Below are 15,240 nucleotides of genomic sequence, written 5' to 3' on the forward strand. Positions count from 1 at the left end.
GAGGTGATCCGAACCTCCCCAACCAATTTCGATCCCCGGTCTCCCACGTGAAAGTCCAATATCTTAACCATTACTCCAAAGGGACATCACTATGGAACAAGAACAGATAATAGACTTTTGAGGCTTCAAGGCTGGGGCTGCGACTCTCTCCGTTCCCCCTGTGTTTTATTGAATTTTATACTAACGATTCACCATGCAACTCCTTGCTACAAAACTGTTCTAAGGTCAACCGCACCAAAGCAGCTCTTTGCAATTGCCATAATGGTTGCATGATGTTGCAAGGCCAATCATTGGTGTTAGGGCCTGAGAGTCTGCTATTCAGCCCACTGCACAATCTCTCAATGCAGGTTTATTTTAGTCCTTCTGAGTACTTCATTTATAACTTGCATGAAACATAGTAGAGCAATGCAGGAGGACTGAGATTCAAACATGGAAACTCTTGACTGATAGTCAGATATTCAGACCACTAGGCCTACACCATCTCTCATCGCTGGTATTTCCTATTTCCATTAGACTCTCAGAGAGCACAGGTTCCATGTTCAAATCTCAGTCATCCAACATTGTTCTAGTAGTACTTTGTCATTTTCAAGGTAGAAATACAAAGGAAGTACTCAAAAGCATCTTAACAACTCTGAAGTCAGAGATGGTGTGGTGGTCTTAACATTAAACTCTCAGTGCAGAGGTTCTGTGTTCAAATCTCAGTCCTCCTACATTCTTATACTACTTTGACATTTTCAAGGCTAAAATACAAGAGAACAACTCAAAAGCACCAGGAGATACCCATTCAGGGCTGGCTCAATGGTGTGTTGCGCTTGATCGGTTGTCCCGGTTGTACACAGAGGACCATCTGGAGGGGAGTTCCTCCCCCTGTTTCCTGAGAAGTAAAGGTGTAGGGTTATATCTGAAAGAACTCTGTCCAGCTATACATTTACAGGAAGAAGTTGTAAATGGTGAAATTCAACTGACTTTTTCTTCTGGATTCCAAGAATTGACAGTCACATGAAAAGAGTCAGTTGAATTCCACCAATGGTGCTCCTTGATGGCACCTTGATGGCATGGGAGTTGAACCTGTGATCTGTCTGTAGCAGAGGCACCCGATCAAGCGCACCACACCACTGAGCCAAGGCACCTTTGGGCCCTCAACAGGTATCCCCTGGTGCTTTTGAGTTGTTCTCTTGTCAAAGTAGTATAGCAATGTAGGACTGAGATTTGAACACAGAACTTCTGCACTGAGTCTAATGTTAAGACCGCCACACCAACAGGGCATCATCTGGAAATACCCATATATGGCCTTTTATTTTATTTTATCCTTTATTAATATATCGGACCAGTTACCCATATATGGAGATCCCCGATAGCCATATATGGAGATCCATGTTGTATATGGAGATATGGGCATATTGGTTAGACTGACATGTATATATATTGGCATTTACAGATAAGGAAGTCATGATGTCAGAATGAGCCAGCCATAGCCATATTATACTGTATGGATGATGTAGAGTTGATGATGTCAGTGTTGGTCAGCTCCATATATGGAGGTCGTCCATGACATCAGGGATCTCCATAAATGGGCAGGTCAGCCTCCATATATGGGCAGGGATCTCTATATATGGGCATTGGCTGACCACCACTGAGTGAGGTGTTACGGAATTCTGACCGGAATGAGACTTTGGTAAGCACTTCATTTTTGAAATCTGACGTCTGTAGCTCAAACCGTTGCTCTTTGTCTACCTCGCTAGATGCAAGGTATAGGTGGCAACATGACCATCATTTTAATATTGGATTCTCTTCCCAATCAATTATTTATTATTAGATATTAGATCATTATTATCTAATATTTGATTCATTACAAACAGACAACTAGGGGGCAAGCCCAACTTGTTTGCGATGTTTTTTGGAAACGTTATTTATAACCATACCTAACACCATACCAAAATTCAAAAACGTATCACCAAGTGCACGATTTCGATGATTTTGGCCAAATTCCCTCAAATAGGCGAAGACGATGGCCATTGTTGATAATTGTGAAAAAAAAGAGCAATTATTAGGGATGGGCGATATTATCTGCATATAAAAAATGACTATTTCATGCTATTTCAAAATTGTATGACCTTCCCCTAAGACTCGAAAAAAAAAAATGTGCTGACCCTCCCTTGGACTAAAATTAGAAAGGCATGACCCTCCCTCTCTCTAGCCACTAAGATACCTCCAAAGATATTGAATATTTGTTAGAAATTTAAATCACAAAATGAAAGAGAATATAACAGCCTAGCATGTGTCTAAAATGACATGCCATTATAGGATGAGGCATGTATTTTATATCATTAGCTGTGAACAAATTCTACACATCTGTTTGCGGTTAAAATAAATTCACAATTTGGGGCACAGTGGTGCAGTGGTTAGCACTTCGCCTCACAGCTAGAAGGTCCAGGGTTCGATTCCCGCCGGGGGAAGCTGAGGGCGTGTTTATCCACCCGCATCATCAGCACCCACACCTTAGGTGAGGTTGGCGATAGGGCCTTTCTGTGGTGAGTTTGCATGTTCTCCCCGTGTCTCCTTGGACATAGGCCCTCACACAAAAACATGCAGTAGTCCTGGTTTCTATACTACCTCCCCCTAGCCAGCCGGGTGCTCCCCAATGTCCCCTGGCGCGGCAGGGGGAAGAGCGGAAACCAGGACTACAGATTAGGTAGTCACTGGGTGAGAAAAAATGGGTTGCAAAAACCGTGGGATAAAAAAAAAAAAAAGAATCCACAATTTGGGGCGGCAGGTAGAGCGGCCGCAGTTCGATCCCGGGCTCTCCCAGAGTTGGGGTCGATCAGGTTGCTTCCTTGCAAAGGTTTGCTGTGCCATCGGTGTACGAATGTGTGAATGTAATGCACAATCATTGTAAAGTGCCTTGGATGGTAAATATTTAGCTGGATATATTTTACTAAAATGGTAATGCCAGATCTAAAGTGTCTTTATCTAAAGCGCTTTAAAACATGCATTACCTTCACACATTCAAGGCACCAACCTGCTCATTGGGAACAGGTTTAAGAACTTGGAACGTTCCGATTCCAAGCAGCCGCTCTACTGAGCCACTGCCGCTGAAGTAGAAACAGGCTGGCTAGATTCACAACATGTTTAGGGACTTAACATGTCATGGTGATGATGTAAGATTACTTCCATTAAATACAAAAGCTCTAAAATCATAGAATATTTAGGTTAATCGTAGAATGAGGGTCTACACATAAACGACAATATATATATAAAAAAAAAACATTTTAATGAACAAACAAGTTCCAGAAACGTCCTTGTGAATGACTTTCATAAAACATTAAAAATGTGATTCAAAAACTTCAAAAGGAAAAACAATAAAATTAGCACCCGTTTGAGTTATGCAACTCTGATGAAGGGTTTCTGTAGAATCAAAGACCCATGATCACAAACAACACTCACAGACCTCAATGGCAGGTGGAAACAAAACCAGTCAAGTGTGAAAATGTATTGTTTTGGAATAAAAACAAAATAAACTTGTAGTTCGTCACTTGAATGATACCAGTCATGTCTAACAACCAAGGATTAATTATCAGCACATCCTAGGTAATATCCATACCATACCCCTCGGTCTAGCTGCGTCATGTAGTTTGTCAATATGATGTCTTTTCACAATGCATAACCCACTGACAGATCACATTATATTGGATTTTGTAACATTAATGCAGGTCACTCAAGTTATGCTGAAAATGACAAGTGTACTTTGAGGACAAATTTGCTGTACCGTTCTACTAAACATGATATTAGCAAAATATGTAATATTTTGTTTTGTTGAAAGGTAATTCAAATATAGGATATTTTTATTATTTTAAGATTGTACTGCATGTACAATGTATTATCCCACCACAGGTTCCTATTGGTCCATTCCAATCCGAGTTCCCAGAGGTAATTTCTTCCGCCACTAGAGGGCAGAAAACTGAAAATTAGTCCAATTCTGACCAGTCAAAGGCTGTTTCTACTGCCAGGGCAGTAGTCATAAGTAAAACTACTGCAACACAGTGCAGTATTTTGCAATACAGAACTAACAACAAAATAAACATTTAAAATACATGCCCTAGTCCAAAGACAAGTTATCATTGTCAAAGTCCCTGATTTCACATATTTAAAATGACTGCCACGAGGACAATCATGCATGTATTGACTAACAAAAAGGGTAGAAAAGTGCAGAACATTTTCTGCAAAATCTCTACAAGTTCCATCTATGTATGTATACCATATATAACCAACTACATCACTAATTAAAAAGGGGAAATCTACAATTTGAAGATGGCCTTCTTTCTAAATGAGGTGCTGCCTCCTGTGAAGAGAGAGGTAACAAAAAAGCAGGTTTTCGGCAGACAACCCAAAGGCGGTTGAAGTCTTTGTATGTGCATACAGGGCTATTTGTTTTGGAGGCCAGGTTCCCCTCACACACTGGCCTCTGTGGGTGCACCAGCAATGTCTGGGATCTGGTCTGTAAAAGACTGGCTCATCCACTGTTTGTCTGGCAGATTGTCCTCTGTGGAAGGATTAGCTTGAGACGTGGTTGCCTTGTCTGAAGAACCTGGAATGACAGAAATATTGATGATACTACTACCACTGCTATTAAAGCTACTGGCAATGCTAATACTACTAGTAGCATTGCTAGTAATGCTGCTACTACTGCCGAACACACAGTACTGTATGGTATACTAGTGCTATAGTCAATCACGTGTCTGACATTCTAATGTCTAGTCGTCTTTTATGTGGTAGCAAAAACAAAACAAAAAGTACAGTAGTATGCACTATCCAGACTCAATTTCCACAATATTCCCAACAACAAATCAAACAGAAAAGATCTTTTTAAACACAATAACGATGATAATGAATCTTATAGAGCCCACCGTAAAATTATACAATAGGCTGTTTGGGTCAAGCATTTTGATTGATCGAAATGCTTGGTTTGAAAGGCTTGAAACGCAAGCATTTTGAAATCAAGATAACACCACAGCAGCCGTGCTTAATCACTGTAAATATTACTCTGTTACTGATTCAACCACAACGGAACACATTTCCATGGTAATGGAGATGTCTGGCTAATGTAATTTTGCTTTTCAAGGCTATTGGAATCTTCAGTGTGTAAGGAACTACCAAACTAGTTCACAGTACATTGTTCTGTGTCGAAACCTTTATCAACACTGTGGTATCCATAAAATAGTTTGGGGATGTTTTGCTATTGTAAAATTATTAAATCAAGAGACATAGAAACAAGTAACAGGCCAATGGCCAGTAGTGACCGTCAGGTCAGAGCTTCAAAAGTCGTTTCTTTGGCCATCGATCATGCGGTTTTTGAGGCGATGCACAGCGGTAACGTGATCCGCTTCTACAAATGCCTTCTACTGTTCTAAATGCCAAGAGTTTTCTTTTCCCAGTTTTAATGGGATAAGAGGGTTACAACATGTCTCCTTTCCGACATGTCTCCCTTCCGACACTAACCCTATCTCTAACCTCTATGAAGTGTTGCCACTCCGACAATAAGAAGTCAATGTCGGAGTGGCGACATGTCGGAATGGAGAGCGCCCCCCGGATAAAGGTATGTGTGTGTTGTGTACCTGTGTGTTCAGCATCTGAAAATATACAGTGACCATTGGTCTGAGGCTGCTCTGCCTCAGCTGCTCCCGGGACGTAGGCTCCTCCGTAGGCGTCCTCGTACCCGGGGTCGTACTGCTCCTCCTTAATCGCCATCCTCTTGGCATCCTCTGTTGGAGGTCACAAAAAACAAGTAGGGAATTATATGACTCAAAAATCAAAAAAGAAAAATGTACCGTTTCTTAGGGCAGTTTCTGAAAAGTATTATGGTATTATATATAATATTTGTTGTTACTAAACCATTCGTTATAGTGTGTGTGTGTGTGTGTGTGTGTGTGTGTGTGTGTTTTGTCACACACGCAAGTCATGAATCCAGGTTGAACAAAACCGCTTTTTTTTTAATAGTCAAACTTACAAGGGATTTTACAGAACATACTACACAAACTATTAGGGTTAAGGGCTGTCCATACTGTCTCCGACCACCAAACTTTTCAGAGAGTTCAGACTTTCAGATGTGCAGCTTTCTGAACTCTAATTCGGGGTAATGCTTTTCAGAAGTTAGGAGTGACGTCATTTTGTAGTTGAACCGGACCCTTCCGACGAAAGGTTTGGTGGTCGGAGACAGTATGGACAGGCCTTTGGGGTCCCAGACTCTGTTATATAAGGACCTGATTCCAAATGTCTTTCTGTCACAGACAGTAAGCAATAAAAGCAACACTGGTTCTGATCATTTATTGTCAATGTCATCTTGTCATTCCACCCAATAAATAGAAAAGTAGTGATCATTTTATAAATGAAACTTAATTAAAACAGTCTCGAAAACGTAATCTTGTAATCTATATCAATAGAAATGAATGGTCCTTATCCCTAAATACTGTGTATTCTATTAAATATATATTAGTATTTATTACACAGCAGCATCCATTTTGTTCTAGACATTACATAGTAGAGCCTTTTGCAGCTTACCCTTGGCCAGTCCCAGGTCGAAGGAGTAGTCGACTTCTTCAACTTCCTTCGCTCTCTGTATTCCCTTCAGGTGGTCTCTGAGCTCCCTCAGTTTGATGTAGAAGTGCACCTTGTCCTGGGCACGGGGGAACTGAGCGCAGCGGGCACTGGAGGATGGCATCAGATACAGAGCCTGTGTTGGGAAGATGGTGGCAGATACATCATCAATAACGTAAGCGGCACAATAATATTGTGCATAATAAAGATAAAATTCTATCCATCTTAGATCCATCTATGATATGACAAATATGTAAAACTGTTATGAAGTTGTACTTACCACATCACAGTCAGGGATCTTGAGCGGCTGCAATCCGAACTGAAGAGTCTTTGGCTTTTTACCAAACATCTCTCTGCAGAACATTTCATAGATGCCTGTAGGGAAAATGCATAATTTAAATTCTCACACGAAACATAAAAATACCCTTTTTTTTTTAATGTTTATTATGATTGATAATTACTTACATTTTCCATTGAAAACTGCTATGAGAGGCTTGTATTTCTTCAACTTCTCTGCAAGTATTGCGCCACCTTCACGTAATTCTTTACTGTAATGAGAAAGAAAAGTTGATTAAATATTACAATAAAAGACATACCACACAGATTGTAGTCTACAGGTCTGTCTCTAAAGCCCAAACCACACCAACGATTCGCCTTGCAACGACTTGCAACCATTATCCCCAATGGCAGTTGCATGGAGTTACATTGGTGTGGATGGCCATAAAACTGTTTTGTTGCAAGGAGTTGCATGACGAATCATTGGTGTTGTCCACATTAGGGAAATGTGGACATTATCTCACTCATTTCAGTGTCTATAAATTATTACTACTATTGCAGAGGGTAGAAAAACATCACCATACTGTCATTAACACTTGCAGGTGCATTGGTATGCATGACTGCATGTTTTTGTCATTGCATGTCATTTGTTTTCTGTTAACCTGTGCAAATGAATCATCGTTAACCTTCACAAGCAGTTACGGCTAATCTCTTGAGAAAGTGAAATATAATACTGCCTTTGTCTATGGGTAATGACCAATGTGGACAAAAGGAAAAGAGGCGTTTGCTTTGCTGTCATGACCTTAGGTGTAATATGTGTATATTTCCCTGTTGTGAATTGTCTTTCTTCCCTCATTGGTGTGTGCGAGTGGCTGATTGAGACTACCAGATGGTGTGAATGGTGACTGAGTGGAGTCTGAATGTGACTCTCTACTAGGTGTAGCCTGCTGGCGACTGGCTCCTGTGACCAGAGACTATAAAGATCATGTCTCCATTACCTCTGATGTCTTCATCCTAGCAACAGCACTTTGTTTTAGAATTAGATAATGCAATGCTTTAGGTGCATAAGGGTGGGTGACCTCTCTTTTTGTTATTAGGGTTTCTTTTTATATATATATATATATATTGGGTTAGATGTTTTTTGTTTACTTTAATGTTCATATTTCTATCTTAAATGTAAAATAAATTAATGACGTGTGGGATTTTATACCTGTGTGGCCTGGCTGTTTGTGGACTGGGAAGGTGCGTTGCAATGCATTGTGAGCTTGTAGATCTGCTATTTTCACCAAAGACATTTGGTATAGATGGAAATACTAGAGGATCTAGTGTAGAATCCTGGGGGATAATTTAAGTACTTTCATGTCACATTCTTTTTCTTATGTGTACCTACGTTGAGAGGTCTTTGCTCCCTGGAGTAGCCCTGGCCACCATGTTGGTGAAGCCGATCTTGTACTTTCCAGGCAGGATGGTGTCACTTGTATGGTTGAGCAGCTCATCAGTGAAACCAGACAAGAACAGACACTTCCCTGAAACACAAATAAGACTGTCATTAGCTTCACGTAGGGGTGGGCGATATGGGATAAATACGATATCACAATATTTTCCCAAGCTGTATCACGATACACGATTTCATCACGATTCTTTTGTTGGGTGTTGGGTTTTTTATGGTTATTTTTTCAAGTTACAGTACAACCACCTACAAGGTAACAAAAACTAAATGAAAAAAGGAGTAACAGACCATTTAGACCAGTGGTCCTCAAAGTGGGGTCCAGGGATTCTCTGGGTTCCTTTTAGAAGTTCTAAATTGATCCTTACAAGTATGTAACTCTGACAGTGTACAAATGAAACCAAATGGACCCGTTTTATTTGTATACTGTCAGAGTTAAGGGGAGACCTTGACGTTTTAAAGTTTGAGAACTACTGATTTAGACAAAAATGCAGGTTTAAAAGAATTCTGCAATGAATCTCTGTATTAACAATTCAACAGGATTTTGTATAAGGCTCCCTCATTGTATCACGATACATACACTATCTCTGAAAAGGCATATCGTGGAGACATTGTATCGTCTCAACGATATTTATCACCATATCGCCCACCCCTAGCTTCACGTTTAATTAAGGGATTGAATGTAGGCATCTCAGAAGTAATGTTGGAGTGCCCCTTGGGCAGATCTTTATGGGGTCCGCTCATTGTTCCGCCGGTCCGTTGTTCAGAGTAGCGTCGGCAGGTTTGTTACTCGTCACGGTTACCGAGGTTAGGTTTAAGGTTAGGGTTAGTTTTAGTGTTGGCATATCTTTATGCCCATATATGGTGTTCCATGTTGGAGTGCACGTTGAGCAGATCTTTATGCCCATACATGGTGTTCCATGTCCAGGCCAGTATGTGATGTTTAGTATCTGCGACATTGTTTACCATCAGTGATGTCAGCATGCAGACAGACGGTTACCATGGAGGCGACACCAACATATTGACCAATTCAATCTGGAACTTGGTTATTGAACATTGAGATCAATTGTCCATACCAAGGTTCCCATACATTTCCCATTTTAATTAACTTAATTAACATGGACTTCATATAACATCACAATCTTTAAAATTCTAACTAAAACCTTTCATGGGATATGACGACAATTTGTGAAATGTAACTTACAGAAATGATTTCCATGACCTGGGAACCAGCTTCCAATATAAGCTGCCATCAAACCAGGGTTGATGCCAATCTGAAAAATAGAAACGTTTTATGAAAACCTCTACTTAAGGTAGAGAACTGTTCCACTCAGACAGTTTACAGACATCTACACATGAAACTTCAATGTCATGGCTTTAGAATAACTAGCTACCCATCCCAAACCATTCACTTGACTTACAATGACATAGTCCAGGTTGTATTCTAGGAGATCTGGGAGAGTTTTAGTCATCACTTCCTCCTCTGTCATCCCTTTGAAACGATCAAATTTCCTCCTGACCTTCTTGAAAGTCTCATCGATCTTCTGCTGGCTGCCATCTGCCTCACCCTCCTTAGCTTTCTTGGACTTGGGGCCTGGTTTGGCCTTGGGTGCATTGGGGTCCTTAGGCGGTTTTGGTTCTTTTGGAGCCTTGGGAGGCTTTGGGGCCTTTGGAGGCTTTGGAGCCTTGGGAATTTTCGGAGGTTTGGGTTCCTTGGGCTGTGCTTGTCTGCCTCTCTTTTTGGCTGGGGCTGGAGGAGTCAGAAAGAAAGTAAATATTGGTGTTGTCGAAGTAAATACCTCCCCTCCTCCTCCTCCAACCACAATGCTTTCAGTTGGTACAGAGTCTCTCACAGAGATTCTGATCACTCCCACCTGCAACAAGGTTTTCTATTGAAGTTTGTCCGATTCCATTCCACAAAAACCAAAATCATAAGTTAATCTGTCAGTCTGTTTGTCTATGTGCATTTTTTATGCACTATTTGCATAATATGTTGAGCACATAATAATATATGCCTTACTTTTATATTAAATTATTGTGATGACCATAGTACAATAAAACACCCCATGACACAGAGAACATAAATCCATTGAATTACACTAGTACATACAGTTTTGCTTTTAAACCAGAGCATCTTTGATGTTCTGCATTATACTCATGGATACTTTATACATAACACCACACACAGCACCAATATTGATCTCATAAACAAAGCATCTATCCAAAAAGGATTACAGTACGTTTTGTGAGGTCTGCAGGCTCCTGCTGAACCATCATGGCCTCTGGATTGGCCGCCATGTTTGGCACAGCCCGCTCTTCTGCCTGTCCCACAGCCACTGGGTACTGAGGCTGCTTCTCTGCCGCCTGTCTCGCTGGGTACTGAGGCGGATTCTCTGCTGCGTGGCCCACCGGGTAGTGAGGCTGCTTCTGTAGAACCTGGCCCCCTGGGTAGTGAGACTGCTGTAGGGGGTTAAAGCCTGAATACTGGGCCTGGAGAGCCTGTAGCTGCTGGGCTGACTGGATCCTATCCAGGAGGGAGAGTAGGAAGAAAAATATATAATACAGAGGAGAGTCCAAGCATTAATACTAACTACACATGCAGGATGAAACTGAAGTGGGACCTGCTGGAAAGGAAGCCAAGTAAACATATCTCCCTCTCACACGCGTCTATCAAAACAGCATCCCGGATTCGACAATGGAAGCTTGTGATTGGCTGAACCAGAGGTAGGGAGCGCTGCGTTGTATTCGCCTGGACCGTGCGGAGGTGCCGAGAGCTCACTATTCTCTGGCCACTGGGCACCCTCTAGTGGTGATAGGCTGGCATTAAATGAGTTAAGAACCATTATCATAGTTATAATAGGCCTACATTTTTACAGTAGTTTAGGCATTTTGGTTTGATAATGTTGTGGGCAAACAATTTGTCCTTGTTTGTTATTTGACTATTTTTACTTTAATTATTAATAAAGACACTTCATAGTGAATTATATATAGCCTATGTCGTGATTGTTGTTATAGCTAGATCAGATTGTGTTTATAATATAACGCCGGCGCGCCTCCGTCATCTCCACCGAAAACAAGCGCTCCCCCATTGTTCCATTTTTGGATCCAGGATGCTGTTTTGATTCACGCCTCTCACACACACTAGGGCTGTCACGATTATGACATTTTACATGACGATTAATTGTCAATCAAATAATTGCGATTAACGATGTAATTGTGTTTCTGTCATTGACAATTACATTCCTGTTTGGCTTGTAGGCTTTGAAGTTGCACACGGCAGATATGACACATAACCTAAATATACAAAGAAATTACTTGCATATTTGACAACTTTATACTTGAAAAAGAACCTTGATAGTGGAAATAGCCGATCTACAAGCTAGCGAGCGTGTAGATCAGCCATTTCCACAATTTTTAAAATGTTTGAAAATATGAACATTTTTCAACATGTAAACGATTATGACAAAGTAATTGCGATTATGGCAAATAATGGCGATTAGACGATTATGTAATAATTGTGACAGCCCCCCCCCCACACACACACACACACAGATTTTCATACAAAGTCGAATTACAAATGTGGTTGATGTGCCCCCTAACAGGATACATTTGTCCCACTTTTTTTTTTACTACAAATAACATTTATAGTGTAGCATAAGCTGTTAATAAAGGTAAAAGAATAGACAGATCAATTGATGTAACAATGCATGTATTTTGTTTTCCAGTTATTACTCACACTACAATTTCATTAATTCATTGTATATTTTCTTTCCGTTTGGTTTGACTGAAAAGGGCATCATGATCAAAATCAATTAAGCGATCCTTCAGATTTGTGACAATAGAAGGCAGCAACCATCCACCATCTAAATTAATTACATCAACCTGATCCACAGTTGAACAACATGGTGAGTAGAAATACCACACAGCATCAGCATTAATAGACTCATGGATCACATAACATTCAATCTGATACCACATTCCTCTTTGCTCTGCTGGTGTTAACAGACAATTAAGTAGCCCAACCCCAAACACTCCCTCCAGTAAACAAGAATTCAAGCCCCCCCCTAGGCAGCAGCAGAAGCATGCAGCACAATCAAGATGATTATGCTGTAAAAACAATGGTGGGAAGAAAAAACAAAATAAAAAACGTTACATGGACGATTGTTCGCACATGCTTTCATTTCATTTTCACACTCGGCCATTCAAGAGGAGCTTTGCAATTAATCTGTGTCCTTTAAGCCACATTGGGATGGGGAAGGGGACTCACCACTGTTGAAGGTATTCCGAGGGGTAGGGCACTGATCCATACAGCTTTTCTTCCATCTTAAGGGTGGTTTGACTTTGTCAAATAGATTGATATTCATGTTGAGGATACATAATCGGGTGATACACCATTTGGGCATTTACATACATGTATGCATATTATCTGGCAGTGTATGAAAGTGAATGCATGTGCCAGCAGACAAACTGATAAAACTCAAAAGAAATTGAACCAAATGAAAAGTAAAGGAATTCGATGACAGATGGTACAGAATAACAATTCTACGGTTATATAAGTTTGAACATTATTAACCTCAGTTATCAAATGCTTTGGATTGCACCCAAAGCTCTGATTAACAAGTGCAACTTGCTCAAATTTGAATAATTATTCCTTTCACGGCTATTTTATTAAGTCTAACCTCGATATTACATTGCAGACCTGATATTTTTAACACTAGTCATAGTTGTTGCCTGGAAATAGAAATTTCTGTCATATTTAATTAACGGATTGTTTAAATTAGATTGATAGTATGAATTAGCTGAGTGGCTAAGCATTAGCTCGTGTATTGTGTATGGGGTACTTTTATGGCCTTGTTTACTCAAACAAGCCATTACTTCCCCTTCTCTCATCTAAAAAAGTCCTTCAATATGAAGTATATTCAATTTTATCGTTGTATTCGTCTATTCTATTTCTGACAGCTGACGTCCGAGGTGAATCTTATATATATATCGAAGAGTAACGCTTATTTCAAAGCAGTCCCATGATAGACCCGGAGGCTGGGGTTCTATATATGGGGCTAATTCAGAGAGGGGCCTTAAAATGCATGTTGTGTCGACAGAAGGAAATTTATGCGTAATAGTTAAAGATGTCGTTTTAAGGCCTCACGTTTAAAACAACAAAGCCCTCTTTAAGTTGTACGTGCCTTATTTATTTGTCTCATTTCACCAATCAAGGAAAATAAGGTAACCTAAGCGAGTAATTGTAGACACCGGCAGCTAGCTAGCCAACCGCGCTAACATTAGCTTATTTAGCAGATCTGAATCATTGCGGTTTACTAAGATTCCTTTATCGCTACAGAGTACAGATAAACGAGCGTTCAAAAAGAAAGTACACATACCCGTTACAGTTGTGGCTATATTCGCGTCTCCTGCACTGAAAATGGGTATATTTTCATTGATTCCTCGCTTCAAATTCAGATGTTTTCAGAAGCGCTGCCGACAACCAGCAACAAAGAAGACATGACAGACAGCACGTCACGCAACGTCAACTTTGACACCGGGAGATACCAAGTGAGAGATTCAAAGGGATCAACTTTCTTCTTTATTCGTTATGATGGAGAAAGCCCACACTAAATGACCCAGTTCAAAACTTAGAAATTAGAGTCTCTAACATAATATATATGTGGATATATTACAACATAGACTAAACTCTGAGACAGAAATAGAAAGCAGAAACCCCTAATCTTCCAGTGGTATGTTCTGTATTATAGACTTTTAAACTCTGTGAGGTTGTTTCTCATTGGCTCTTGAGAAGCGTCACGTTGTGATGTTTTTAGACGCAGTCGTGGCAACAGATTCGTCTTTTTATAACCTTATTTGTAGTATATTTGACTTGGTGCTCGTTGTAGCTATTTATTAAAATTACGCCATTAACAATGTCATAACGCAAAGCAAAGATAATTGTGCTAAATGTTGATGTGTGTGCACTTTATTATATACTTTATTTTAGGTATATTTTAAAATAAATGTATTTTATATTTACTCCTACAACAGGTGTTGTATCATTTTCTCACTCCCCGTCAGAATCTAACTCCCCACAATAAAGCGAACAGGGGATGTTGTTTTCAGTACGGCCAGCAGCTGGCGCCAGATAGTAAGGTTAGGGTTTAGGGTTAGCATTCACATTCACCCCTGACCTGGTGCTAGTTATGTACATTCAATAAGTAAATACAACATAATTACATAAAAAAAAAAAACAATAATAAATAGCTAAAAATAATAAACAGAGCATCAAACACCAGGACATATGCCACAATGGTCCCATAGTGCCATTAATTGCTTGTTCATTAAGTTAATCATGAATTATTGTTGCATTTCTTTGTCCTATATTGTGATATGGTGGTGGGACACTCATTTAATTGTTCTGTGAATACCATTTTTAATTCTGTGTAACTGTAACATTTCACCCAAAACAAAGTCAAGACAAAGCTTACAATGACCGAACAGTAAAGAGCAAAACTTGTCTTGTCTTGTCTTGTGTACTTCTAGTTGTAGTTGTGTTGGCTACTCATTTCCAGTTGAACACACCAGGGGGAGCCAACTTCCAGGTAAATAGTGATCATCCAACACATTCCTCTTAACATAGCCCTGAATGTGTCAATGTGGTTTTGTGTGAACAGATTAAGTAGAATAGATATCCTCTAGTCTAGATGTTACATGTTGCCTTTGCTAATGACTGCTCAAGTACATTTTTGGTTTATTAAACCTCCACTGAGAGTCTGTCACTATTTCAAGTATAGCGCAGAGGGAAGATGTTATGGGATCCAGGGAGATATGGGTTGGGAATCGATGGAGATCAGGCAAAAGGGAGAAGTGATTCGATTGTGGAACCGCCTCATTAATAAGTCAGAGGGTAGAAAAGGTGTTCAACTGGGATAAGGCACACC

General features: G+C 40.1%; 1 protein-coding gene across 1 annotated transcript; it reads right to left on the bottom strand.

Annotated features, from left to right (window-relative positions):
- Nucleotides 1-3,256: 3,256 nt before the first annotated feature.
- tdg.1 (thymine DNA glycosylase, tandem duplicate 1) lies at nucleotides 3,257-13,824 on the bottom strand. Its single transcript, XM_080737491.1, has 11 exons — nucleotides 13,693-13,824; nucleotides 12,582-12,653; nucleotides 10,555-10,838; nucleotides 9,736-10,064; nucleotides 9,519-9,588; nucleotides 8,258-8,393; nucleotides 7,057-7,139; nucleotides 6,872-6,966; nucleotides 6,556-6,727; nucleotides 5,613-5,759; nucleotides 3,257-4,585 (listed from the first exon to the last, which is right to left on the bottom strand). The coding sequence occupies exons 2-11, from the start codon at nucleotides 12,635-12,637 to the stop codon at nucleotides 4,449-4,451; spliced, it is 1,509 nt and encodes a 502-aa protein (XP_080593617.1). The 5' UTR covers nucleotides 12,638-12,653; nucleotides 13,693-13,824; the 3' UTR covers nucleotides 3,257-4,448.
- Between the last annotated feature and the right edge of the window lie 1,416 nt (nucleotides 13,825-15,240).

Source organism: Nannobrachium achirus (genome assembly GCF_963921795.1).
Source record: "Nannobrachium achirus genome assembly, chromosome: 11".
Lineage (NCBI taxonomy): Eukaryota > Metazoa > Chordata > Actinopteri > Myctophiformes > Myctophidae > Nannobrachium > Nannobrachium achirus.

Coding starts and splice junctions, on each gene's coding strand:
- tdg.1 (XM_080737491.1), bottom strand. CDS start 12,637: ATGGAAGAAAAGCTGTATGGATCAGTGCCCTACCCCTCGGAATACCTT. Junction 10,065..10,554: donor GCCTGCAGACCTCACAAAAC/GTACTGTAATCC, acceptor TGACTCCTCCAG/CCCCAGCCAAAAAGAGAGGC. Junction 9,589..9,735: donor ACAACCTGGACTATGTCATT/GTAAGTCAAGTG, acceptor TCTATTTTTCAG/ATTGGCATCAACCCTGGTTT.